Source organism: Sorex fumeus, unplaced genomic scaffold (assembly GCF_029834395.1).
Source record: "Sorex fumeus unplaced genomic scaffold, SorFum_2.1 ptg000125l, whole genome shotgun sequence".
NCBI lineage: Eukaryota > Metazoa > Chordata > Mammalia > Eulipotyphla > Soricidae > Sorex > Sorex fumeus.
In genome coordinates this window covers 5,205,751-5,232,728 of record NW_026606182.1, presented here as the reverse complement: position 1 = coordinate 5,232,728, position 26,978 = coordinate 5,205,751, and the positions used below count along the sequence as shown (strand labels likewise).

At 65.9% G+C, this 26,978-nt stretch overlaps 2 protein-coding genes across 4 annotated transcripts in view; one reads left to right on the top strand and one right to left on the bottom strand.

Moving 5' to 3' along the window:
• The first annotated feature begins 7,011 nt into the window (after nt 1–7,011).
• On the top strand, nt 7,012–11,433 carry SHISA8 (shisa family member 8). 2 transcript variants are annotated; one of them, XM_056137499.1, is made up of 4 exons: nt 7,012–7,803; nt 10,016–10,137; nt 10,592–10,726; nt 11,033–11,433. In XM_056137499.1, exons 1-4 carry the CDS (start codon nt 7,304–7,306, stop codon nt 11,431–11,433), a joined length of 1,158 nt encoding a protein of 385 aa, XP_055993474.1. In that variant the 5' UTR covers nt 7,012–7,303. The 2 variants fall into 2 exon arrangements, with proteins under 2 accessions (XP_055993474.1, XP_055993473.1); XM_056137498.1 differs by having other exon boundaries at nt 11,012–11,433.
• Nucleotides 11,434–14,228: 2,795 nt separating this feature from the next.
• The window catches only part of SREBF2 (sterol regulatory element binding transcription factor 2), a 45,697-nt gene continuing 32,947 nt past the window's right edge, over nt 14,229–26,978 (bottom strand). For both annotated transcript variants that reach the window (XM_056137545.1, XM_056137546.1), the window contains exons 9-19: nt 26,775–26,956; nt 25,439–25,715; nt 24,258–24,427; nt 21,400–21,568; nt 19,847–19,964; nt 19,371–19,480; nt 17,940–18,072; nt 16,443–16,611; nt 15,275–15,460; nt 14,600–14,711; nt 14,229–14,480 (exon numbers count right to left, since the gene is read on the bottom strand). In XM_056137545.1, coding sequence (XP_055993520.1) covers nt 14,263–14,480; nt 14,600–14,711; nt 15,275–15,460; nt 16,443–16,611; nt 17,940–18,072; nt 19,371–19,480; nt 19,847–19,964; nt 21,400–21,568; nt 24,258–24,427; nt 25,439–25,715; nt 26,775–26,956 — 1,844 coding nt within the window. In that variant the 3' untranslated portion in view covers nt 14,229–14,262. The remainder of the gene's footprint in view (nt 14,481–14,599; nt 14,712–15,274; nt 15,461–16,442; nt 16,612–17,939; nt 18,073–19,370; nt 19,481–19,846; nt 19,965–21,399; nt 21,569–24,257; nt 24,428–25,438; nt 25,716–26,774; nt 26,957–26,978) is intronic.

Sequence of the window (26,978 nt, the reverse complement as noted above, 5' to 3'; positions counted from 1 at the left end):
TGGCTTCATCCCAGCCTCGCCTCTGACGGCAGCACTCCCGGACCGTCCTGACCCACCTCCAGCCCTGGACACATCCTTGGGAGCCTGGCACGACTCAGCGTGTGTGGGAGGAGTACTGGACTGGGAGTCAGACTGGCAAGCCCGTTGACCCGTGTTCATTCGCTCCAGCTGCCTGCCCCGAGCTGCCCACAGACCCGCCATCCTGGCCAGCAGCACCTCAGCTCCAGGGTGGCCGTGCCCCTATTCATGCCCGTCCCTGCCTGGCGCCTGGTGACTGAGGTCGAGGGGCAGGCCCAGAGGGACTTGGGCATCTACTCCCTTCCTGGGGTTGGGACCTGCCCCCGGGGCCTCACCCAGCCCTATTTTACAGATGAGTAAACTGAGGCAAGAGAGGGTGTCAGTATCATCCAGCCAATCAGGGACCCGGGCCCCCGCCCCTGTTCCTGGCTCCTCCTGGCCACCCACGTCCCACCTGGGTGACACACCAACTCCAACCGCACTGTGTTCGCTCCCCCTCACCCCTCCACACAGAACCCCAGCCTCTGGGCAGCTCCCCACCCCCTTCCCCACCCCACCCTCGTCTCAGTTTCCTTTTTGGAAACATCTTCTGACCGGTCTCCCTCAGAGAATAACTAGAAGGAAGAAGCTTTGAGACGCTCCCATTTTACAGATGCAGAAACTGAGCCCCAGAGAGAGGGCTAACATGCATCACTGCCCCCCAGCCCATGGCAGAAGGGGTGTTCCTCAGGAAGGAGCCAGGCGAGAAGGCAACGAAGAAGATGGGGGTTGGTCCCCCAAAGCCTTCCCGCAGACAGCCAGGCAGGGAGAGAGCCGCCTCTGGTCTGTGCTGTCTGTCGGGGGACCTCAGCGCCTCCTTCCTCTACCTTTATTGTTTGATTAACTTGGGGGCCACGGAGCAAACTCGGGTCTCCACCCCCTACCACTGAGCCTTCATCCAGCCCTCCTCTCCTCCCATCTCTGTTTTGTTGTTGTTGTTGTTGTTGTTGGGTGTTTCTGTTTGCTTTATAAAGTCTTATTTAAAACAATCCAGAGGTGTATTTTGCACTTTGAAGAGTTCAGGAGTATCCCACAGGGTGCCCCCCGCTGGGGCTGGGGTGTGTGTCTATGGCCCTTGTGGTTGTTCTGTTCCTAGAGAGTCTTATCTTGGTTCTCCTGTTTGGGGAATTCTGGTCCTTATTATAGTTTTTATTTTTTTTTTGGTGGGGAGGGGGTATACCCACAATGCTCAGGGCTAACTCCTGTCTGGTCAACACTTCACCAAGGTTTACGACATTTGTGAAGTTTCCCCGGATTCCTGCTGTGGCCTGACAAGCTCCAGCCCCCCTGGAAACGCCAGACAGTCGCCAGACAGACAGCCGGACAGCAGGGCTGGGCCCTTGGGTCCATCAGCAGCACAAACGCTCACTAGGGGATGTGCTTGGTCCCCACTGGTTCTCAGGGGTCGTCTCAGATTTCTCTTCCCACTAGTGGCCGGAGGGGTCCGAGACAGATTCAGAGCCAGGAGGCGGCCCCCTCCCTCTGGGTTTTGGGTCTGCAGTCCCCAAGAAGGGGCTGGTCCCCGCAGGTCCCCAGGGCCCAGGTGGGGCGGGGCTGACCCGAGTCTCGGTTCCTCCTGCGCTTCCTGCAGGCACCTTTCACTTCCTGCGGCGGCCCCACTGCGCCGTGGGGGTGGGGAGGCGCGCCCCAGGCCCCCGAAGACCCCGTCTCTGGGCCCACCCCGCTGCCCCTTGCAGCCAGCTGGTCTGGCTCCCATCTCCCGCAGGGGCCCGAGGGCTCCGCAGCCGCGAAGGAAGGGGTCCCCCTCCGCCCTTCCCTGGGGACGCGCCGCTGCCCGGACTCCCACCCTCGGAAACCACGCGGCCCCCCACCCCCCGACGCCGCCTGGCGCCCCCCTCGGCACACGCAGCTCCTCGCCCTGCCGCTAGAGGGCAGCACGTGGGGGGGGGACAGTGAGCCACAAGGACAAGGCTGGGGGATCCTATGTGGTCCTTTCCCTATATGGGGGGAGGGGGAGGGTGGGAGAGGCAGAGAGAGGGAGGAGAAAGGGAGAGGGAAAGAGGAGGAAGAAGGGGAGGGAGAGAGAAAGGGAGAGGGGAACGAGCAAGAGAGGGAGGAGGGAGAGGGAGGATGAGAAAGAGGGAGGCAGGGAGAGGAGGAGAGGGAGGGAGAGAGGAGTCTGCGGGGGAGCAGGGCAGGGTCTTTGCTCAGCGGGTTCCGTCCGGACTGGACACCCCTGGGAGCAGCCGCTCCGTGACAGCGCTGGGCATGACCCCCCAGTAGGAGAGGCAGGGGAGGGGGGAGCGGCGCCGGCCACCGCGGTCAGGACCGCCCAGAGCGCCCCCTGGCGGGCTCCTCTGGGCTCACGCCGGGGTCTCCCTTCCCGACCCCGCCAGACGCCCCTGGCCCGGCCCGGCGTGGCGCCGGACGGTGGGAGGTCACCCCCCACGGGCTGAGCTCCGGCCAGCGTCCCGCGGAGCTGAGATCCGGCCTGTCCCCGCTCTGTGCCGCCGCCGCCGGGCCCGGGGGTCCTAGTGGGGGAGACATGGGGTCGGGGCGGGGGGCGGTCTGCGGAGGGCCGGGGAGGACGCGAGAACACTGCGGGGTCCCGGGCTCAGAGGGCCTCGACAAACTGCCGCGAATTGAGGAGTCCGGCGGCCTCGGACAAGGACGTGGGTCCGCGCGGGCGGCCCGGCGGGGACCACCTGGGCCGCCGCCAGGAGCTGCGAGGGGACCCCTGGCCGGTGGGCGGGGCCGGGCTCGGGAGGGGCGGGGCCAGACACTGGAGGGGAGGAGCCAGATGCGGGGCGGGGCCAGTTATGGGCGGGGCCATGGCAAGGTTGCTAGAAAGGGGCGGGGCGGGAGCATTGAAGGTGGGTTTAAGGCCCAAGGGCTTTGATTTATTTGGGGGGCGGGGACTATACCCCGCCGTGTTCAGGGCTTACTCCTGGGTATGCGCTCAGCGATCACTCCTGGGGGGGCTCTAAAGACCTTCTGGGGTGCGGGAAATGGAAACAAGCCAAGCATTATCACTCCGGACCCCCTGGATCCCCGGGGGCCCCACCCTCCAGACCCTGACCCCCCGCGCTCCACCCAGCTTCTCGCCTCCTCGAGCCTCGCGAGCCTTCAGGAGTCGGACTTGAGGTGGAGATGGAGTGCCCTGAGCTCTGGGCTCCGCGCCGAGTGGCATTTCAGGAACCGCCCCCCCCCCCAGACTGGCAAGGCTTTGGGCTTTGGGGGTGGGGATTTGGGGGGCTAGCCCTGCTGCCCCTGGCCCCTGCTGAGCCCGTCTGTTCCTGGCCCCTACGACTGGGAGGCCAGCTCAGAGTTTGCAAGTTCCCCAAGGGGCTTTGCAGGGTTCCCAAGCCAAAGAAGAGAGACGTCAAGGAGGCGATTCAGGCGTTGGGACCTGGCCGGGATGTGGGAACCAGACTTCCCAGTGGCAGGCGTGGACTGTGCATGTCGGTGGGGAGGTGTGGAGAGGGGTGGGTCCCTGGGGAGCCAGGCTGCGCCCCAGCTCCCACCCCCAACCCCCAGCCCTCCGCTCCCTCGACCTCAGGAGCCCAGGCGCCCCCTCCCTCCCACAGACAGCTGGAGCCTGAGTCACGAGCTGCCTCCCAGGGACAAAGGAGGTGGGGGCCCTTCCCTCCAGACCCCCTCCGGGGAGTAGCTGAGGCATCTGAGCTAGCGGGGAGCCCATCAGCCTCTCTGTTTCTTGGGGAGCCCGCCCCGGCGGAAGGGGACAGAAGGGGGGACAGAGCTCCGGCTAGGGAGAAGGCACCCATGGTGATAATCACCATTGTCTGTGAGGGCTGGGGGGAGGGGTAGCCTGAGTGCACCTGGGGGACTTTTGGCCCCCCACCCCCCATCCCTGAACCCAGAGCAGCCTCAGCCCCATCCAACTGGTGAAAAATCAGAGGCCTGGAGAGGCTGACGCCCGTTCGCCCATTCCAGCAGGAAGGAACTCCAGCCGTCTGGGTTCAGCCCAACCAGGGAGCGGGCTGGAGCACTTCCTGTGGGGAGGTTCTGGGTGCGGCTGCAGCTGAGGTTTGTGGGCTGTGGTCAGCAGGTGGGTAAAAAGGCCCCTCGGCTTCCCCTTGCAGCTGGGGTGGGGCTCCCAATGCCTGCCGGGGGCCTTCCTGGTCATTTCCCTCCTGGGGGTCTCGGGTCGTCTCCAGGAAGCCCCTGATGCTTAGCGCATGAGACCGTGGGAAGTGCAGACGCTGAGGCCAGCACTGGCCCTGGGTGTGTGTGTGTGGGGGGGGCGCGACCGCTCAGGACCTCCTGGGTGGGAGGGGAGCATGTGGAATGTGTGTGTACAGGTGCACGCACCCGGCGTGGGTGTGGGTGCAGGGGTGCCGGCAGGCCCTCGCAAGCACACTCCCCAGCACGGGTGCTCAGACAGCCACACGCACGCCCGAGCTGCCAGCAGTCGGAGCTGGGGGCGGGGCGGGTGCCCTTCACACGCGGAGACTCGGCTCCTCTGCCCGCCCGCCCCTGGGGCCCGCTGCAGATGCCAGGGGTTATTTTAAGCCAGGATCAATGGACGATTTTAGGTGACACAGACTGGGGGTGAGGGGTGGGATGAAGACAGAAGTGACAGCGACAGAGGCGACTGCCCTGGAGTCTGGCAGTGGTGGGAGAGACCCCCAGGGTCCTGGGACCGGCGTGGACAAAGGGGTCACTCTGCCGAGATGCTTTGCCTCTCAGTCTCCTTTGCCCTGCAAGTGGCAAGGTGTGTGTGCGGCAGGGAGGGGTGCGGGGGTCAGTGTCCACTGGTTCCGGGGCTCAGGCCTGTATATGCACGAGGAGAGGGCATTGACCTGGCACCAGGCTCTGGGCTGACCGCCGAGACAGCCCGAGATAGGGAGGAAGCCCAGTGTGTGTGGGGAGGAGGTGGGGGTGATGTCCAGTTTTAGGGGAGCCCAGCCCCTTCACTGGGCAAGTGGCTACCTCATCAATAGCACCTGGTGGGAGGCAGCAGGAGACTGAGGGGCCAGGGAGTGGCCCCTGAAGGGCTGAGCACTGGCTTTGCCTGCAGGGCCCCCCAGGTCCATCCTTGCCGCCACAGGGTCCCCCAAAATAGGCCAGGAGTAGCCCAGAAAACAAGAGAAGACGACATGAAGTTGAACTTGAAGATCAATTGTCCAGGCAGGTGGTGCTGGCTGGGGGTTGCAGAGGGTGGTGGTCCGCAGGCCCTGGGCAAGAGGGCTCAGTGGTCAGGGGCTGGCTACCCCCGCCGCTCCCTGCCTACCTGCAGGGTCTCCTGAGAGCACAAAGCTGGTTTTCCAGGAGGTCAGCCAGAAGCCAGCGCCCAAAGGGTGGGGAAAGTGGCCACTTAGCACCCCAACGACCCCCCCCCCACCGTCCGAAATGCGCGGCCAATTCTGTTATTCCCTTGGATCATTTATTTATTTATTTTTCTCGCTCTAAACTTGGAACAATGTGTCTGGGATGCGACTCCACAGCAAGCCCATTCCTCCCCCCTCACACACAATAATAAAATAGAATTGAACAGTTTTGTTTTTTTCGGGGAGGGGGTGTTTCTGCTGGCAGGGGGAGGGGCATTCCACAGGGAGGGGCCCAGGATCACCTGCAGCTGGCAGCTCAGCTCCTTGCCTGAACTCTTCCCTCGCCAACACCTGAAATTAGCCTGTCAGCCCTTCTGCGCAGGATTCAGGATTCGATTCCCCTTACAGTGGGAACCCTCCCCTTCACGCAGGGTTTGGATCAGCTGATGCGGCCTTGGAGGGCAGAAAGGGCAGAGGAGTGCCAGGAAGAAAGAACTCGACACGGGTGTCCATTTGGGGGGGGGCACAACAGGAGCTGAGGACGGGGGTGGGGGGGCCTGGCTAGGGGTATCACACCTGCCCACCTGGAGGAGGGAGGGACAGGATCCAAGATCGGTCTCTTGCTAGGAAGAGTTTTGGATACTAAAATGAGAAACGGAGGCAGAAAGAAGCAAGGTGCGGGGACTCGGTTTACCACGTTTACTGGTTAAAATCAACTTCGATGTCTCCACTACCCCCCAAACAAACGAACACAGGAACACAGTCCCCAAACCAGCTTCAAAGCCTTGACCGGACTGTGCTGGGCGGAGGGTGCGCCTAAGGGCCCCCTGTCTGTGCCCTCCCGCTCCTACCCGGGGTGGCCGCTGTGCCTGTCGCCGTGGGTGGCCGTATGGGTGGGGACGGGGACCCTGGACCCGGCAGTCGCCTGGCGCAGCCCGCGCTCTGCAGCGGCGGCTCAGCTGCGGGGCTCCTGCCCATTTCGCAGGAGGGGAAACCGAGGCGGCGCAGAGCCGGAGCGAGGCGCGGGGTGTGGGGGGTGGGGGTGGTGGTGGTGGAAAGGGTCGCCCTCACGTCACGGCTCCGTGTCCAGGAGGGCAGAGGCGGCGAGAAGGCGCGGGGGGCCAGGCGGCGGCGGTCGGTCCCCACTGTCCCCTCACCTGTAAACAGCGGCCGCAGGTCCGAACTTTCAGTGTCCCTGAGCGGAGCCACGGCGCGCCAGGCTGCGGGGAGTCCGGAGAGCGCCAGGCGGTCGGGGGACGCCGGGCCGCGCGTGGAGTCGGGGGGCGCCCGGCCACGCGGAAGACAGGCTGCGAGGAGTCCGGGGGGGCGCGGGACCGCGCGTGGAGTCGGGGGGCGCCGGGCCGCGCAGGAGGCAGGCTGCGGGGAGTCCGGGGGGCGCCGAACCGCGCGTGGGAGTCGGGTGGGGGGCGCCGGGCGTTGCGGGAAGTCGGGGGGGCGCCGGGCCGCGCGTGGAGTCGGGGGGCGCCGGGCGGTGCGGGGAGTCCCTGGGGCGCGGGGCCGCGCGTGGGAGTCGGGTGGGGGCGCCGGGCGTTGCGGGGAGTCCGGGGGTGCCGGGCCGCGCGTGGAGTCGGGGGGCGCCGGGCGGTGCGGGGAGTCCCTGGGGCGCGGGGCCGCGCGTGCGGGGAGTCGGGACGGGGACAGGCTGCGGGGAGTCCAGGGGGGCGCCGGGCCGCGCGGGGAGTCCGGGGCCCCGGCTGCGGGGCGTCCCGGGGGGCGCCGGGCCGAGCGCGCCCCCTCCCCGCCGCGGCGGCCGCGCTCCTCCCCCGGCGCCTCCCGCCCGCTCCTCCCTCCCCGCGCGCCCGAGCCGCCGCCAGAGCGCGGGCAGCGCCGAGCGGGCGGCGGGCAGGCAGCGATCGCCGCCGCCCCCGCCAGCCGGGACCCCGCGGCCGGCCGCGGCCCGAGCAGGGGCGAGTCCCGAGGCGGCGGCGGGCGGCGGGCATGCGCCGGGCGCCGTAGCCGAAGGCGCGGGCCCGATGGAGCGGGCCGGGGCGCGGGGGCTCCCGCTGGCGCTCGGGCTGGCGCTGCTGCTGGCGCCGCCGTCGGGCCGCGCGGGGGCTCCCGAGGCGCCCCCCGAGCCCGCGGCGGCGCCGGGGACCGCGGCCCCGGCGGGGGGCGACCGCTGCCGCGGCTACTACGACGTGATGGGCCAGTGGGACCCGCCCTTCAACTGCAGCTCGGGCGCCTACAGCTTCTGCTGCGGCACGTGCGGCTACCGCTTCTGCTGCCACGACGGGCCGCGGCGCCTGGACCAGAGCCGCTGCTCCAACTACGACACGCCCGCCTGGGTGCAGACCGGCCGGCCGCCCGCGCGCGCCCGCGAGCCCGCCGCGCCCCGGGACCCGGCCCGCGAGCGCAGCCACACGGCCGTCTACGCGGTGTGCGGCGTGGCCGCGCTGCTCGTGCTGGCGGGCATCGGGGTGCGCCTGGGCCTGGAGAGGGCGCACAGCCCGCGCGCGCGGCGCACCGTGACCAGGTGAGCCCCGCGGCCCCGCCCCGCCCGCCGCCCCGACCCTCGTCCCGCGCGGCCACCCCGCCGGCTCCCCGCGCCCGTCTGCAGCTCGGCCCCTCCCCGCCGGCCCGTCCCCGTCGCTGTCACTTCTCCGAGGGCGACAGCTGATACCCGCCCGGCGCTGCCTCTCCTTGACCTTCGGCGGGACCGGGTGCGGGTGCTGGGTGCTGGGTGCTGGGGCTGCCGTTCTCCAAGGCCGTGGAGGAATCCGCCTCCTGAACCGGACTCTCGGGCCAGGGCACCCCTCCCCGCCCTTCTAGGGAGAGGGGCACTGGGGGGGGGTGTGTGTGATTGGGTGCCGCTGACCCCCAGGAAGGAAGGGACCTTAGGCTGTGGCTCTCCTCTCCTGCTTCTCCCCCACCTTCGCTCCCTGCTCCCCGACCCCCCTCACCCCATCCCTGTGACTCAGGTCTGACCTTTCCTGGGGTTCTAGGGAGCCTCCCCCGCTCCCCTCCCCTGTCCCCACCCCAGGCCTCCCTTGGACTAAAGGGTGCCGCTGTGTCTGGGACTCCTCTGCAGACAGGTGCAGGAGTCCCACAGGACACAGAACCCTGACCCGAAGACTCTCACTGGCCTGGGCCGGGGGAGTGACAGCACCGTCCATGGAAGCAAGTTGCAATGGAGCAACCCCCCAGGCCTGGGCCAGGTCTGGCTGCTCAGCGGCCTCAGCTAGAGGACCCCCAGACCCCTCAGCCTGCTCCTCCAGGAGAGCTGCAGAGCACGCGTGAGGCTGGAGCCTCTGGGCCCCAGATACGCTGAGCTGAGGGGCGGCTGCACCCCCAGAGCTCTGAGTTGCTTGTGCTGGAGGAGGGCAGGGGACAGGCCACGTCCTTGTCCCTGCGTGGGACGATGGAACGGAAGATCCTGATGGGGCGCATGACTGATGGGGCAGGTCTAGCTCCCTCTCTGGGCTTCCGTCTCCATGTCTCCATCTCCCCTGCTTCTCTCTTCCTCTGGGGAGCCCGGAGAGCTTATATGTACCTGTGTCCTGACCGCCACCCTCCTTCAAATCTTGCCCCCAATTCTGCCATGTTGGAGGGGGGACTGGCCCCGGACACCTGTGCAGAGGCTTGGAGCAAAGGGTCTGTGCAAAAAGCCCGAGGCAGGTGTCGGGGGTACTGGTGGTGAGGCGTCACCCAGGTGTTTGGGGGGTGCTGGTGGTGAGATAGGCGTCATTCAGGTGTTTGGGGGTGCTGGTGGCGAGGCAGGCATTACTTAGGTGTTTGGGGGTGCTGTTGGTGGGCAGGCAGGGCCCGTGGCGGTCTGGCCTCTCTCGTCCCAGCTACCCCAGGTGCCCCCTCGCCTCCCTGAGTCAGTCATTTGAGGCTTCAGCCCTAGGAGGAGGGTCAGACCGCGGAGGCGGAAATCATGGGCTCTGGGCGCTGCAGGCAGCTGGGCTGAGGTTCCGTCAGACGCTGTCACAGCTGGGTGGGGGCTGGGTGTTCTGGTCCCCAGGGCCGGCCGTGCCTGGCCAGGATCACGTGGCCTCCTGGCTGTCCCCTTCCCTCCTCTGTCATCCCTCCTTCATGCTGGTGTTGGGACCCAGCAGAAGCCCTACTGCAGGAGGGGACTTAGAGGGGCAGGAAAAGAGGACTTCCTGGAGGAGAAGGGATTCTAGTGGGTTTTGCAGAATGAGGAGGAGTTTTAGGAGGGGATGGAGGGATGGAGGGAAAAATACTGTGGGCAGAGGGATGAGCCGAGTCCAGGAGCCTGATTTTGTTCACCAGCTCGGGCAGGGATATTTGTCTTGGCCTTCCCGGAAGAGAGTGTGTGTGTGTGTGTGTGTGTGTGTGTGTGTGTGTGTGAGATGTATATGAGCATATGAATGTATGAGTGTGTATGTATGAGTGTATGTTGAGTATCTGGGGATGTGCGCGTGTGTGTATACAAGTATGTGAGTGTGAGTTTGTGTGTGACTGAGTATGTGAATGTGGGTCTGAGTGGGTGCGTGTGCAGGGGAAGCCCCTGATTGTGTAACCCGATGTTTCTCTCACCAGCTCTGGAAGCCACAGGCCATTTGTGGTGGGAAAAAGCAGATGGAGAGGTCGGGGCGGGAGGGAAGGGGGCCCAGAGAGGCTGCTGCGCTGCGGGAGCTGCCTGGCTGGCCTCACACGTGGCGACTGGGAGGCAGGAGACTGGAGCCACGACTGGAGCCACTTCTGTCCACTCCCCACAGGACGCTGACCGAGCTGCTAAAGCAACCCGGCCCGCAGGAGCCCCTGCCCCCGCCTCTGGGCAGCTGTGTGCAGGTGCAGGTGGGGGAGGGGCCCCGGCGGGGCTCCCCGCCCAAGAGCACAGGTGTGTGCCTCCCTTCCTGCCCGGGCCTGGGGGCGTAGGGGCAGGCTGGGGTGGGCGTCAGCCCCAGTGGGAAATCGCTGTCTGCCGCTCCGGGACCCTCTGGGGGCGGGGAGGGGGTGGTCCAGCACCTCCACAGTGGAGGATGTGACTGAGAGACGGTTCCAGATTCCTCTGGCTGTGTCCGGGTCTGCGTGGCCTGGGTGTGTGACCACCTCTTCCAGGCTGACGCCCCCCTCCCCCATATGGGTTCGACTCCTCAACCTCCCCGGGGCGGGGGGCGGGGCGGGCCTGGGTCTCGGCGCATGCATGAGGTCAGCGGCGCATGCATGAGGTCAGCGGGCTCCTCCAAGCCTGGGTCCAGGCTCTGGCGGGCGCGGGGCGGGCGCGGTCCGGCCCGAATCGGGAATTCTCGGTAGCTTGCAAGGCGCCTCTCTTCACTCCCCGCCCCCTCCAGACAAGAAACGCCCCCACACCTCGACGCTGAGGCCCTCGGCCACCCCCGGGCCCCCGCGCTGCCCCCGGCTGCAGGACGGCGGCGGCCTGACGCTGCAGCGCGACTTCGCCAAGTTCGCGCCGGTCAAGGCGGCGGGTGAGTGCGCGGGGCGGGGTGCCCGCAGGTCTAAGCCCCCGGACTGACTCGGGCCCGGGGGGTGGGGGTCTCGGGCGGCGTCGCCATCCCCTCGCCGTGCAGTTGCATCCCCTCGCCGTGCAGTTCCGCAGCCTCTGGGTCGCCCTGCCGAGGTCAGTGCGCTCCCACCCACCCTACCGCCCTCCGGGGTCCGGGCGCCAGGCCCCGCCCCTCACCGAGCAGCCCCGCCCACCAGCCACGCCCACATCACAGGCCACGCCCCTCCCCGGGTCCCCGCCCCCTCAGGGTCCCCACCTGTCCCCGCAGAGGCCGGCCCGCCCGACTTCTACCAGCGTTTTCCTGCCCCGGAGCCGGCTCCGCTGACCCTCCCGGCGCGGGCTCTGCGGCCCCCTGAAGACTTGTCCGAGCTGCTGGAGGCCTGTCCCTGGTCCCCTCCGGGCTACGCGCCCCCCGGCGGCGGCCCCACCCCGTCGGGCCCCTACAGCGCTTGGACCGCCGGCCGCCCGCCCCGCCCCGCCCCCCGCGGCCACCCGGCGGCTCAGGCCTCGCCGCACGCCCGTCGGCCTGGCCACACGCCCCGACGCCAGTACAGCGTGGAGAAGCTGCCCGAGGCCTTCAGCGCGCACCCCCCGGGCCTGTACTACGGCAGCGCGGGCCGCGGGCCCCGGCACCTGAGCACCAACAGCAAGGCCGAGGTCACCGTGTGACGGCGCTGCCCACAGGCCACCTGCCCGCGCGCGGGGCAAGGGGCCTCGACTCCGGGTCTTAGGGACGCACTTGGAGGTCCGTGGTGGGTCCTTGTGTAAATAAACCCTCCCGTCCCTGAGAATAAACGAGCCCCAGCCCCGGCGGTAGAGGCTGACGGTGGAGGCATCGGTCACTGCTGCACAGACGGGCACAGCGTGTGCCCAGGCAGGACTGGCAGCGTGTGCGGGGAGCAGGGAGCAGTGGCTGCGGAGGGCGGGCGGGGCTGCGTGCCAGCCTGAATGTGGATGCCGGGGAGCCCCGGGGAGGGGGCAGTTAGCTGCTGGCCAGCGTGAGGTTTGGGCACGGGCAGGGGGAGGTCCGTGCCCCCGGCTGGGGTGAGGCCCCTCCAACGCGGGGGAGCCTGTGGCTGCTCCTTGACAGTCTGGCCCGGCGCCGGCCCCCTGCCCACAGGCCACTTGGCCAGCTTGGCTCGGAGCCACCCCCCAATGAGTGTGGGCAGTGGGCCGGGTGGACAGCTGGTCTTGGGACGGGAGAGCCTCCCTCCCATAGCTGCTCCGGGGGATGAGGGGCCGGGGGTGCTGGAGCCCCGGAAGTACCCTCCTGGCGTGCCCAGTTCTCCTAGGGCAAGGCCTGTGGACGGTGAGCTTGGGGCTCCTCTGGCCGGGTCCTGGTGGGGTGTCTAGGGGCGGGGCAGTGCCCTCACTGTGACCACCACGGAGCACCCCACTGGCCTTATTTCCTGAGGTAAGCCCTGGGCAAAGTTGAGCTCGGGGTGTGGCGGCTGCTGCCCTCCGCACCTGGGGGCCTCAGGGTCCTGACCCTTCCCGTGACTCCATTTAGGGGCCTTTGGGATTCTGCTGCCACAGTGAATGTGACCGGGACTCGGGGGGCTGCAGGCAGGGAGGGGCCTGACCCACGTCACATGCTGGACACTCCCCTTCTCTGCTTCTGGGAACCCTGGGGGAGGCAGGACCCGAGCTTGCCTTTCCGCTCGTGAGAGTCCCAGTGGGGAGCAGGGGTGCCAGGGTGCGGGTGGGCACCCCTGGGCCCATTTGCCAGCTGTGTAGAGCCGGGGGAGGGGGGTGGGCGCTGAGTCATGGCGCCCGCCGAGACTCACAAAAGGAGGCCCGGGCACCTGGGCCACCCACGACTACCCACCCCGGTGACGCAGGCCCTGGCTGGGCAGGACCCGGGGGGTGGGTGCAACCTCTTTACTCATTCCTAGTTCCAGGGGTCCTGGATCTCCCCACAGAGGGCCAGGCTAAGGCCACGGTCACCTGGGGGGGGGCAGGGAGTGGCTTTGGGACTTGCCTTTTCTCAATAGGGGTGCCCTGAGGGGCCCACCCTGGGCTCAGCCCTCAGGCCCGTTCCCGCGGGATACTCACCCTGTCTGGGGGTGCCAGGAGCCAAACGTGGTCCTGGCACCTCCCGTGGCACTTGGGTGTCTGGCCCAGATGGACACAGGCCTCTTCACTGAGGCCCCAAGTCAAGTGGAGGCCCAGCCTGGTCGTCAGAACTGGAGGTGACCTGTGGGGTCACTGGGTCCGGGAAGAGGCGGCGGAGGGTGTCCAGAGCAAGTTCTCGTGAGTGGTGGACACGGCGAGCAGCGCCGAGACTTGTCCCTCAAAGTGCGGCTGTGCCCTCCGATGCCGCGGCACCCCCAGCCCCGCACAGACCCGCACACACGGCCTGCTGGGTGGTACCAAGCTGTGTTTATTGAAGGATCTTTGTCCAAGACACAGGAATGAAGCCAGAGGCACCCCCATCAGGACCCCCCTCCCATCCCCCAACAACCACGAGAAAAGGCAGTCTACACAGGCGGGGCGTGGGGGACGGGGGTGCAGGCTCCGGCTGCTCAGGGCCCGAACGGGGCACCCCCGTGTGTGGCCTAGCTGGCCCATCCGAGGGCAGGCAGCCCTCAGGCCCTGGTGGAAATGACCTTGGGGTTGGGGGAACCCCCAAAAAGTGCAGCCATGTTCCTCCAGGACCCCCTTCGAGGTAGGGACCACCTCAGGCAACCTGTGTTCACCCACAGAGGGGCCTGCTTGGGGGCGTGGGAGCGTGGGAGTCTGCACCCCTCCCTTGCTCCCGCTTACCAGGGGTGAAATCAGACCGGAGGTAGGGGAGGGGTGAAGGGGATTCGAGCCCATGCTGAAGGCCTGGGGGCTTCAACTCCCCAGCCCCCCAGGGCCTCCCCAGTGCGGGGGCACATCCAGGGGCGGGGCGGTGGGAAGGAACAGGACAATTAAATAAGATACCATTTATTTCTTAAAAAAATTAAAAAATAATGCCGACATCATTTCATCCACCCCAGGCCTGGCCCTGCCTCCCGCCCGTCTCCCGGCTGTCCTGGGTCGCCAACGGGTGCTGGGCAGCACGGGAGGGGACAGGCTCAGGGAGGCGGGCCCAGGGGCCAGCCACGCGGCCCTGCACCACGGCAAAGCAAGCACACTGGTATAAAAACATCTGTATAAAAAGGGGCTGGGGGCGCGGACCCCCCAGAGGAGAGCTCATAAAAACCAGGGGGCGGGGACGGGCCAAGGGCGGGGAGCTCTGTGCTGCTCTCCCGACAGGGGCCCCAGTCCCGTCCCTGCGGCCCCACCCTGCAGCCTCCAGCGGCCCGAGGGGTCCACGCGGCAGGGCGCGCGGGTGTGGGAGCTGGTCCAAGAGCCTTGGCAGGAGAGCTCGGCAGAGAGGGCTCCCGAGGGAGAAACTGAGTCACAGCGGAGAGAGGCAGAGATGAGGGGGCATGAGACAGGAGGAGGGGAGAGATGGGGCAGAGGGCGAGGGGTCAGGAGGGAGACGGAGCAGGCGGGGCGGCCCGGGGGTCAGGAGGCGGCGATGGCTGTGCCACCGCCCAGCCTGACGATCAGCTGCTGGCAGTCTCCGGAGCGCCGGTCGCCCACCTTCTCCAGGGTGCGGGCGGCCTCGGCCAGCAGCACGGCGCGCTGGCCCGGGGACGAGAGGAAGGACAGGGGCAGGTGGCGGCAGGCCAGCAGGATGGCGGTGGCCCGCTCGCGCTGGCCGGGCCAGGCGTCCGCCTCGCCTGTGGGGACGAGACCGGAAGGACGGGTTCACCAAGAGTAGGGGGGGCCATGTATGTGGTGTGGGGGGGCCGGTAGGGGCAGCACCCCCACTCCTGCCCCTACCTTCGGGGGGACTCACCGTGCTTGGTGCTCGGGGCCGTGCGCCGCCGCAGGCTGTGTTCCAGCAGCTGGTGGGTACGTGTGGGGCTGGCGCCCGCCATCAGACGCACCGTGGCCTCGTGCAGGAACACCTGGGGACAGGCCAAGCCTGATGCAGCCTCCTCCCCCGCATCCGGCCCACACGGTAGGCCACCTGTGTGGCCCTCCCTTGGCCCCCCAAAATGAGCTGGAGGGGTGGGAACCCGGGCAGGGGCAAGAACATGCGCTGTGGGGTGGGGCCGGGCACCAGCCTGGGGTCCCTGCCCTCATCATGGGACCCGAGCTCGACTTCTCGCCGTCCCAGCTCACTGCACCCAGTGCCCTTGACGCTGTGGCCCAGGTGACCCGACACCTCCCGGCCCCTGCCCGGCCCCTCCCTGGGTCTGGTGAGAATTCTGGCAGGCGTGACTTCACGGGTCATGCTGACTGCCAATCAACACCAGCCACACAAGGAAGGGACGTGGGCCCAGCACCAGGGCTGTCTCGGGGATGGACCCCGCTGGAGCACTGAGGGCAGAGCCAAGCCCCAGAGGTGCAGGAAAAGGGGCCGCCCCGGCTCAGCCACTCAGAGCTGTCAGGAAAGCCGGGGGTCCTTCTGCCTGCCCAAGTACGGGGTCAGCTCTCAAGGTCCCCCCGCACCCCCAGTGAGGCTGACCTTTCGGTAGGCTGGACGGAAGTTGTGTGCCAGCCGGCGCAGGCTGCCCAGGTCCCGCTGGAAGCCGGCCAGCTGGGTGCCCGACGCGTGGTGGGTGTCGCCCAGGGCCTGGCTGGCTCCCGCCTGCTTCTGCCAGAGCGCTGTCCGCAGGGACAGCAGCAGGTCACAGGTCAGCAGCTGGACCACCTGTGGGGGCAAGACGGAGGGCAAGGGTGACGGCCCGTCGCTGGGTCCAGGTGACAGCTCTGCAGGGACACAGGCCGGCGGCTCTGGCTGAGACCCTCAGGCCTGACACACTGATCTCATCCAGTTCGTGCCGCCCACCCGCAGGCTGAGCCACCCTGTCCGGGGAGAGTGGGCGGAGGGCACGGAGACTGCCCAAGGGGCCGACACCCCTGGCTCCCGGCACATAAGCTTCCCGGGCCGCAGTTTCCCCAGCCACAAAATGGGTGTGCAAAGGCAGTCCAGAGGGCCGCCGTGGGCACTGTGTGTGGGCCTGTGTCTGGTCCTCACGAGCACTGGGCGAAGCGGTTCCTCAGCTGCTGCAAGCGCAGCCGAACGGGCCCTTCCTGTGTCCCGACGCCTCGGCCCCGCTGGTGGATGGCGCTTTCGTAGCCGTGGGGGTGGGGGCCGGATCCTGGCCTGAGGCCCACCAGGCGCCCCCTCTCCCATGGGGCAGCCCCCAGGGTCCCTGCAGCTGCCCCTCATCCCTCAAGGGTGGGGGGAGGGGCTATGGCTAGCCACGAGAACCAACAGGCGGGAAGTGCCCCGAAAAGCACAGAGGGGCCAGGCACCCTCGGGCCAGGGGCCGGCTGCCTGCCGCTCTGCTGTCCCGTCCATCCCTATGGTCACCGGCAGCCAGACCCCAGGGGCAGGGCTCAGGATGTGACCCTCCAGGACACAGCCTCCCTCCCTTTCTGGGGTGAGCCCCGCCTCCTCCCCGACATGCACCCTCCAGGAGGACGCTGCTGTGGCCTTCAGGGGCGGTGGGGGGGAGGGTCTCGAGGGCCAGGCAGGCCTCTGGGATGCACTGCGGGAACATTGCACAGTACGGCCAACGTGCAATGCAACTACAATGCACCGCAGCGGCCCGCGAGGAGGGGCGTGGCGGGGCCAGCGGGGGTGGGCTGGGGGGGACTCTGCACTCCGGGGGGGGGGGGGCACTCACGTGATTGAGAGTGGGGTCGCAGGACGTGCCGGTGACGTTGAGGCTGCTCCACAGGTGGCCGCTGGCCCGCTCGCAGTGGCCCAGGGCGCTGAGCTGCCCGTCGGCCTTCCCGGGCAGGGAGGCGTGCATGGCTCTGCACGTGTGCAGCACGGCCCTCACCAGGGCGCTCCTGCGGGCGGGGACGGGCGACGGTCAGGGCGGGGCAGCGGGCGAGGGGTCCTCCGTGCAGAGGGACATCCGGGCAGGTCCCGGGGAGGGAGGTGGAGGCAGGAGCCGGTGCTTGCCTGCCCCCATCTCACCAGCTTCTGCCCAGCCCTTGGACCCGGCCTTTGGGCTCGCCTCCTTCCCGGGATCAGCTCCGGTCTACGCCCCACACCTGGGCCCCGTGGGGCTCTCGGGGTGGGACATGCTGCCCCCCAAGACCGTCCAGGACAGCTACCCCAAGGAGGGCGGCCTGTTTGCTCGCCTGCAACTCACTTTTTCCCCTTCCCCTCCCCCGATCACTTGCTGGTTTTGAGGGGAGGGGTTAGGTCACCTCTGGCAGGCTCAGGGCATCACATCGGGTTCCGGGGATCGAACCCAGGTTGGCTGTGTGCAAGGCAAACACCTTCCCTGCTGTGCTATCGCTCGGGCCCCCGTGACTCACTCTTTTTTTTTTTGTTTTTGTTTTTGGGTCACACCTGGCGATGCTCGGGGGTTCCTCCTGGCTCTGCACTCAGGAATCACTCCTGGCAGTGCTCAGGGGACCACACGGGATGCTGGGAATTGAACCCGGGTCGGCCGTGTGCAAGGAAAACGCCCTCCCCGCTGCACTATCACTCCGGCCCCCGTGTGACTCACTTGCCAGCAGCTGAGGCCCAGCGTGGCCTCCGCTAAGTGGGCATGGGGAGTGCTGGAAGGGAGGGCTCAGAGGCTGGGGCTCGGCCACCGGGACTGAAACGGTCCTTCAAACAGGGTGGGCCTCAGTTTCCCCTTCTGTATTGTGGGCATAATACCTGCTGGTGCTACACGGTGGTCTCAGACGCTGCCCTGATGTCAGGGGCCCCGTGACATGACTACTCGGGCTGTAGGCTGCAGCCCCAGGTTTGCGACAGAGAAATCTCTGCGTGAGGCCTCAGGGCTGATGGGCCGGGGGCAGGGAAGATGGTTGGATATGAGTCCCCAGGAGTGGGGACAGCTGCGGGGTGGGTGGGGTGCGCTCAGCGTCCCTGAGGCCGCTGTTCCTCTCCATCTCCCTGAGTCCCCGGGCCTCTTATATGACAAAACACGGGGACACAGAACTCAGAACAGTTCCGTCCCCTTGGAGTGCCGCACTTGCCTGGGTTCCAGAAGGAACTGACCCGAGCCGGTTCCGCGGGCGCCTCGAAGGGCCTGTCTAGGGGGCCAGGGCAGGAGAGGCGAGGGTCCCCAACCAGCCCGGCCCTGATGGCCATGGAGACCCGCGCCTCCCTGCCAAGCCACACGAGTGAGCCCCGGAACCCCCGAGTAGCTACGTACTCAGCCACTTCCAGGGCCTTGGGGACGCGCTCCACTTCCGTGAAATGGGTGCGCACGGCCGCGTCGTCTCCCTGGAGCCAGCGGATGGCCATGGTGATGGCAGACACCCACCACCGGCAGACGAGGTCTGGGCCTGGATGGGGAGATACTGACCGTCACCCCCGGCCCCATCCCCTGGGCCCATCATGTGGCACGTGGCTCCCGTGCCCGCTCTCGCACATGCACAGACGGATCGGTGCTGGAAATGCAGGTCAGGCACCTGCCAGCGAGGGGACCCCTTTAGGACCACAAAGACACTGGCCCGGATGGAGGAGGACGTTGAACAAAGGTGCTCACTGTGGGTCCTTGTGTGCGTGGAGCCAGCGCAGTCACTGGGCTGCTCCTGGTTATGCTTGGTCGGCCCCGCAGCCCAGCGGCTGCCAGGGTACTTGGCCCTGCCTGGGCCCCCCCGAGGAGCTGGTAGGTGAGGAAGTGAGCTCGGGACCTCGCCTAGCAACTAGCGTGTCCCCCCACCTGAGTCATCCACCTGGTGTTATAAAGTCAAACCCTGGGAACGGAGCTGGAGGAATGGTGCTGGCCTTGCCTGCAGTTGATCTGGGTTCGATCCCTTATGGTACCCTGAGTGCCATCAGGGGTAATTCTTCCTGAATACAGAGCTAGGATTAACCCTTGAGCATCGCTGGGTGCCAACCTTTCCCCCACCTGCAAATTAAACAACTAAAAAGCCCACCACAACCTAGGAACGACCTAGGTTTCTAACTGCCGAGCACAGGCTCCGGGTCCGTGACTCAGGCCTTTCCCTCTTGGCTGCGGGATCCTGGGTCAGTGGGTGGGGTGCCTGCCACCGAAGGCCCACAGGCACCCCGCTTCTTTCTTCGCTCTTTATTCTTGGGACACACTCCTGGCTCTGCGCTCAAGGATCACTCCTGGTGGGCTCTGGGGACCATATGGGATCTGGGGATGGAGCCCGGGTGGGCTGCAGGTCAGGTGAACGCCCTCCCCTGCTAGACCATCGCTCTGGCCCCGCATGGACTGGACGAGATGTGCGGACACCATGCTCCTCCTGAGTGACCCGAGGGCTCCTGCCACCTTGTCCCTCCTGGCAGCCTCAAGCCTCTGTGCCCCGGGTGCAGCTCACGAACACAGCGGACCGTTCTGCTGCCACTTCGGTGAGCAGCTGCCCGTGCCCCATGGCAGAAGCTGCAGGCTGGTACGGAACGTGACACAGATAAACGGAACTCTATAGCCCCATCAGAAAGGGGAGCCCCTTGTGGCCGGTTCCTGGTGTGGGATGCAGGGCCGGGGAGGAAATTTCTGCTCCCCCACATGCTGTCACAGGTAGCTGCGGGCCCTGGACAGAGACCTCAGCCCGGAGGCGGTTCCGAGTCCCCTCTGTCCCCTAGCCCCGGCCCCTGGCAACAGGAGGCTCACCCAGGGCAGACTTGAGCACGGAGCTGCTGGAGAAGGGGGCGCTCACAGCCTCCACGGAGTCCACGACAGAATGAAGCAGCTTCAGGTACTCCAGAGCACTGGAGAACTCGCTGGAGGAGAGGATCCGCGTGTGAGGGCAGGACCCCGCCGGAGGCCTGGCTGCCGGCGCTCTCGCCCACACGCCTCCAGTCCTCCCCTCCCACCCCCAGACCCTGACTCCAGCTCACGATTCCAATGTCCCTCCCTCCAGAAGCTTCCCCAGCTCCCAGCAAAAATGCCTTTCTGCAGGCAGGCCTGGCCGGCTACGTCGGTCTCTTAGATCTTACTGGGAAGGAGGCCCTGAGGTCAGAAAATAAATGGTCAGGCCATCAAGGAAGGTTCCAGTCCCTAGCGTGGCCAGGCAGAGACCAAAACGGTCCATGGCCCACCCCTTCCCAGCGGAGCCCAGAGCTGCCGCCGCAGTGTTGGGGACCCACCAGCTCTCTTCCTCCTGGTCTCCGGCCTTCTTCTTGGCCTGAGGCTTCACCAGAGACTCCACAGCTTGCTCGAGAAGGTTCCTGCAAAAGGCCTGGTGCACCTGGGCGATGGGATCGGCTGAAGAGGAGATGAGTGCTAGTGAGGGCCAGTTCCGACCGCAGAGCCCAGAGGCCTCGAGAAAACAGCGAACCGCTCAATCCCTTCTCACCCCGCCCTGCTAGGCGCCTGTCAAGGGGTCAGAAGGAGGAGACGTGGGGCCCCAGGCCCCCATGGTTTTGGGTGGGTTCTGGGGTGAGTGTGCGTGTGCACCCTCGCCCTCGGCACGGCGTTCAGGCCTTCCCTTCAAGGCTTCAAGGTTGGGAGCTGGAAGCGGGTGGCGTAGTCTTGTCAGAAACCAGAAAATGGGGGTTGGGGGGCGGCTCACAGGGCTGAAAGCATACTCCACATATGGGGTCCCCGAAGCGAAACGGGCTGCGCCCCCAAGCTCCAAGTCAGGTGCAGCCCCACCAAGCTGCCCGGGGTGGCTCCAAAACCAGAAAGCAGGGTGATGTCACAGCAGATAAGGTGTTCGTCCCCGAGCCCGCCGGGGGTGATCCCAGAGCACAAACCCCAGAGGAAGCCCCGAGCAATGCCAGAGCAAAAACCAAAAATTTAAAAAAAAGGGGGAGCTGGAGCGATAGCACAGCGGGTAGGGCGTCTGCCTTGCATGCGACCGACCCGGGTTCGATTCCCAGCATCCCATAGGGTTCCTTGAGCACCGCCAGCAGTAATTCCTGAGTGCAGAGCCAGGAGGAACCCTGTGCATTGCCATGTGTGACCCAAAAAGCAAAAAAAAAAAAAAAAGGGGGGGGTGTTATGAGCTTTGTCGTTAGACTAGTCATCAGCGAGGGTCAGGCTGAGCGAATTATACCGGGGCCCTGGAGGCGGGGGAGAGCCGTCCCCCACCTCCCATGAGCCCAGAGCGGGGTTGTCCCCTTCCGCCCGCCCCCATGCCCAGAGGCGCCCTCAGTGGGCTGAGGATGAGGCAATACTTCTGAGATTGTTTTTTATTTTTGGTTTTGGGCCATACCCAGTGGCACTCGGGACTTCACTCGAGGGACCACATGGGGTGTGGGGAATTGAACCCTGGGTGGGCTGCGGGCAAAGCGGTGCCTCCCCCCGCTTCTCCCCAAGGGCAGGACCCTTCCCACCCACTCGAGGTGACAGGCAGTGGCTCTCCGTGGTGGGGAGAGACAGTGGGCTGACTAAGAGACTTGGGGTGTCTCGTTCAGCTGCGCCTGGTGGGGCAGTGCACCAGCCTGTCTCTAACCAATGCCGTTGCTAGACACAAAACCCCCGGAAGCCCCCCACGCCTGCGGAACACCAGGCCCGCACTGTCCCCACGGAGAGCCACGGCCGTGCCGACATCCAGTGCGCCCGCCGCCTGGCCATCCCTCCCGGGCGCACTTGTCAGCTCTGATCGCTGTCACACAGCTGGCGTGTCCTTCTGGGCCTGCAGCGCCCGGAGCCCCCGGTGACTGCCTGCTGCGTGGCGGCGGCCGCCCGGTCCTACCTGGGTTCCTCTGGGTGCAGTACAGGCTCTCCTTGGCGGCCGCCTTGGCCGACCAGCTGCGCTCCGTGAAGAACTTCTGGCCCAGGGGGTGGCAGAGCCAGCGCAGGGAGTCGGGCACGGCGCTGCGCTCTGGCCCGCACAGGCTCTGGGCGCGGCTCAGGAAGTAGCTCTGTGGAAGGACAGTCCCGAGGGCGTGGGGGTGACGGAGGGCCAGGCTGGGACCCTGCGGTCCCCCCACCCAACAGGTGGAGGGGGTCCTGCTGCAGCCTGTCCTCGAGCGCTGGCCTGACACCCCCCCCCCCCCCAACGGCTTGTCCAGGACGGTCTTGGGCCTCCCTGCTGCGCTGCTACCCTCAGTCCCAAGAGCGCTCCCGTGCTCATGCCAGGCAGCGCCTCGACACAGGACTCTTGTCATCTGTCACTTTAATGACCGACCGTGTAGGTTGATGAGCCCAGCACAGGCGAGGGAGGCCTCCCTGCACGGTGGGCCTGAGGCAATGCCTGTCCATCCCAGGGCGAGCCTCGCGTGGACACGGCGAGCTGAGAGGGCGCTCAGGGTCCGCCTAGCCTCAGCAGCCAGACTGAAGCGCCCCACCCCGCGTCAGAAATGCCACCTTCGGGGCTGGAGCGATAGCACAGCGGGGAGGGTGTTTGCCTTGCACGCAACTGACCTGGGTTCGATTCCCAGCATCCCATAGGGTCCCCCGAGCACCGCCAGGAGTGATTCCTGAGTGCAGAACCAGGAGTAAACCCTGAGCATTGCTGGGTGTAACCCATAAAGAAAAAAAAAACAAACAAAAAACGAAACGTCACTTGCTTATTGTCTGGGAATGCCTCATTTCCCATCCCTAAAAAGACTTGTTTCAGGGCCAGAGAGAGCACTGCAGAGAGAGCAGAGAGCACTGCAGGCAGGGCACTTGGACGTGGCTAACCCAGACAGATCCCTTGGCACTGCATAGGGGCTCCCTGAGCCTGGAATCCAGGAGGAAGCACTGGGCACTGCCAGGTGTGACCCCAGAGCAGAGGAAAACCTCACTTGCTTCGGGCTGATTGCTGAGGACACGGACAGAGACAGGAAGAGGAGAAGCAGCCACGCGGGGACGGCTCTGACCTTTCCGAGTCGGTGGCTGGAAGTGACCCAAATGCCCGTGTGGGAAACACACGGCCAGGGCCGCTTGAGGCCCAAGGAGCAGGACGCCCTCTTAGTTCCGGGGAGCTAAAAGCCGCCTGAGCCCGGACGGGCGGTTCTCAGACCCACTCGGGCCCACTCCCGGCACCAGGGGCCCCGAGGGCTGTGTGAACACAGTCACGGCGCTGACAGCCCTTCCTCGTCTCTGCGGGAGGGATCACGAACACGCTCAGGAGAGCGGGACCCCCTGCTGGGCCTTCGAGAAAACACTCGCAGACTCAGAGCACAAATCACCACAGAAGACAAGGGCCGGGGGCCGGCGCAGAGGTCCCAGGCGTCAGAGGCGCCACTGTCCCGGGAGCATGTGTGGGCGAGCAAGGGGGCCTCGCGGCGGCTCGGGGCACTGAGGACCCTCACACGGACCCGGACCCCACTGACGAAGGGAACAAACCCATTAGGCTGATTGCAAGCGGAGCCCAGAGGAGCCGTAAAGAAAGCCATTTAGTTCAAATATATTGAGCTTAATTCTTAGAAAAGAAACACCAGCGGTGTAACGGCTCTCAGAGGGGCGGCGGAGCGGTTCGAATTAATAAGCAGCATCAATTCTGGGCCACAGCCCGGCTGCGCTCAGGAAGATGGAGGCAGTCACTTCCACCATCCTTTTCATTTGCATGGGATTATCACCCTCGGAGCGCGTTCCTGGTTTGATGGCTCCCAGAAATCACCCGGCCTGGAGCCCCGAGTCCGCTCCCTGCCACTCACCTGCCAATTACGGAGCTGAGGGCTGGCGGGGGCCACAGACCCGGACTCTCTACACCCCGAGAGTGGTCCTGCTCCCTGGGGCCCAGCCCCAGTCCCGGGGTGTCCTCCCACACCAGTAGCCCTGCGGTACTGTGGTCACGGACCCCAGGGAACTCATGGGGTGCCCCTGGACATTTCACACACCCCTCACCTAGAGCCTAACCTCTTTATACAGATTTTTTTTTTTTAAATTCTGGAGCCACACCCCTGGCAGTGCTCAGGGGACCATCTGGAGTGTCAGGGATAGAACCTGGGTTGGTTGCGTGCAAGACAAGTGCCCTCCTTGCTGTGCTATCGTTCTGGCCTTGAAATAAACTTATGACTGGCTGTCAGTAAAGCCTGGATTTATATATCTATTTTTACAGGCCCAGGGCCGAGAGTAAATGTTTCAAGTGACAGGGGCTGTGAGTGGGCAGTTTCGGGAGCTGTGATGAGCTTCAGAGCCCTCCAAAGTCTCCACAGGGCACCTGCCTATCCGTCTGCAGCCACGCGTGGCTCTGCCAGGATGGACGGTGACAGAGACATGACCTCTCAGTTTCCTCCCCCAAGCGAGCACTGAGTGAACACCACCCCCGTGTCTGCAGGAGTGAGAGGCGGCTCGGGCAGCAGATGCTCTACGAGGGTTTAACAAGGACCAAGAAGGACTGAGCATGGAATCTCCCAGCGCCATCTGAGGGATGCGCAGCGCCAAGTCAGCGAGCCTGACACCTTCGGAGACAACAGCAGCACACCGGGACACACCGGGAGAGGCCAGGCACCCACGGTCGCTTGGAAAGGACAAGAGCCTCTCACTCACCCCCCAATACAGCCCCACTGTCCAGAACCAAGCTGATGCAGGCACTGAACTATCCCGGCTCAGCCGGCGAGGGGCTGGGTCTGTTTGGTCCACTTCATGTCTAGGGAGTGACGGGGGGAGGGGGCCACTCACCGCCAGGAAGCCCAGCTTGCCGCCGCAGCGCGTCTGCAGGCCCATGGCGGCGGCCAGGTGGATCTCGACCAGCGTGCTGGGGGGGATCTTCTCCTCGGCGCACTCGGCCAGGTTCACGGCGCACAGGGCCATGTGCACGTCGGAACAGGCCGAGCCGGCCGGAAGCTTTCCTGTGGCGGCAGAAACAGACACGAGTCTCCACGGATGCCCCCGCAGCTTCTCCTGCTGCCGACGGTGGCCCAGGGCCAACAGCACAGCCACGGTGGCGTGTGGACCATGAGGGGAGAAGGGCCTGGGCAACACCCGGCCTTGGGCTGGGAGTTACATGTTCTTCCCAGTCTGAGATGACTATTGGAGGCGGGGGGCAGAGAAAATGAATGTCAAGGGCTTGGCGCTGGGCACGAGCCTCGGAAAAAATGGAGCTGTTAAGCTCTGGGCCTGTCCTGCTGAGTGAAGCTGGGGACGGCCCCGTGCTCAGAACCCCTGCAGGCATGTGGCCTGTAAGTGGGAATTATGAAGACGACAGGTGGTTCTAAGAATCCCCAGACACACCGTGTTTGCTGGTGACAGGGTTAAGAGCAGCCGCTGCTCTGCCAGGGAGCCCTGCGCCCACAAACACGGTGAGAGAGATTAGGTCCAACAAAACGCCAAGAAGAAAGGGACTCTCGGGGCCAGAGCGTGCGGGAGGGGAGGAGATCGCCTTACTTGTGGCCAGCACTGGTCCCATCGCCAGCACCACAAATGGCCACGAGCACAGAGTCAGGAGTTAAGTCCTGAGCTCCACTCGATGTGGCCCCCAAAACAACAATGATGGGCAAGGTCCCTTGGGCCATGCCTCGGCCTGGAAGGGCTGCTGAGCTCTGGTTCTTGCAGAAACCCCCCCGAAATCCTCCCCACCAAGCCGACGGCCAGCTCTGCCGCGTGCAGCTATACTCCCGAGGTGGCCTGTCCACCTTTCCACACAGCTGGGGACCATGGGATGGAACGGGGTCGAGTCATCGCATCTGAGATGCCACCCACTGTCAAGTTCCCCCTTGATGGATCACTTGGGACAAACGATGCATGTGCCGTGCTGGGCACGCGAGAGACCAGGGTGGGAAGCCGGGGGCGGCTTCTGGGCGCTGCTGCGGGAAGGTTGTGTGCTGTGAGGGCCGTGCAAAGGCCAGGCACCGCGCCCCCACCTGTGATGTGCAGCTGGTGCAGCCTGTGGTAGGCCAGGGCGGCGTCGCGGGCGCTGGTCTTGGCTTCGTCCTCAAAGCCGGCGGCCGTGGCCGGCGTGGCCCGCCAGCGCTGGACCACCTTCTTGAGCAGCCAGCGCACCAGCCGCAGCTTCTGCAGGCTGTAGCGGATCACGTTCCAGGAGAGGCTGCAGGCCAGGTCCAGGCGGGACGCAGGCAGGGCACGGCCCAGCACCGACAGGCACGTCTGCAGGTTGGCAGCGGCTGCCGCGAAGTCCCCCTGGAAAGTGACAAGACGTTCCCTCAGCCTGCCGTGTCCTGGGCTTGGCTTCCATCACAGAAGACGCCCTGAGTGTGTCATCACTGAGGACCCGGAGGCGCGGGCGAAACTGCTCTCCTGCCCTTCCCCTCCCCGTCACGGGGGTGACTGGCCTTTCGGGCCTGCACTTCACAGGACAACCGGGTGGTGGCGCCTTTCCCGGAAGGCGGGTGACCAGCACCTCCCTCCTCCCAGCCCCCTTCTGGCTCCGGGCTGCTCTCTCAACACCAGGTGCCATTCTGTCAGAATCCACGGGGGAGGGGACCCCAGGCCATTTCTCACTCCTCAGGGCCCTCTCGGCCCTGAGTCCATCTGAGCCCCGTGGCCAAGCCCCTGACTCTGCAGTCCACGTCATTGACATTTCCCTTCTGTCTCCCCTCTCCACAGCACCAAAGTACGCCCCCCCCCCCCCATGCCCAGTGCCCACTATTCTGAGGTCACCAGCATGTCTCGATGCACGCCATACCTCCTCCCTCCTCCGGCTGTCGGAACGCCAGGGTGCCCAGACGCGGCCTCTGGGCAGCTCCCAGCCTGGGGACTCTTGGCCCGTCCTGGGAGCCCAGCCCTTCCACATAACTCTCCCTCGTTCATTTCAAAAGACAACTTTCAGCTCGTTTTCTTGCTCTAAAACAGTCACTGTTTCCAGAAAATGTATAAAAGCCCCTAAATTTGTTAGTAGAGAGAGACTCCCCCCAATTTGGGGCCTTGCAGGAGCCCTCAGCTCCCTCTGATGTACTCCACACTGGACAGGCTGGTCCCCAATCTCCCCATTACCCGCTGCCCTCTTGGCAGGCCGTGATGGCCCCCGCCAGGCTCAAGCCCAGGCGCCTGGAGCCGGACACGTCACTTCCCGCCACGAGCCCTGGCAGCGCGCGTGCTCCCAGCCCACAGGGGTTATTCACGGCGCTGCACCCCTCCGCTGTCCTGGGGCTGTGAGAGTCAGGGGACCCTCTTCGTGACCCTGGAAAACACACTGGGAGGTGTCCAGGGCTGAGCCATTAAGATTATGTCCGGACTCACCCTGGCGAGGTCCAGGTCCGCCTGCTTCCGGTGCCTCCAGAAGGCGACGGAGGAGCGCGAGTGTGGCCGGATCACGGGCTCCCCGTGAACCAGCAGCTTCACAAAGACGCTCAGGACGATCACCCCATTCACCAGCCACAGGAGCAGCGTCGGCAACATCCAGTCGAACCAGCCCCCGGAACCTACAGGGAAGCGTTTCCAGTA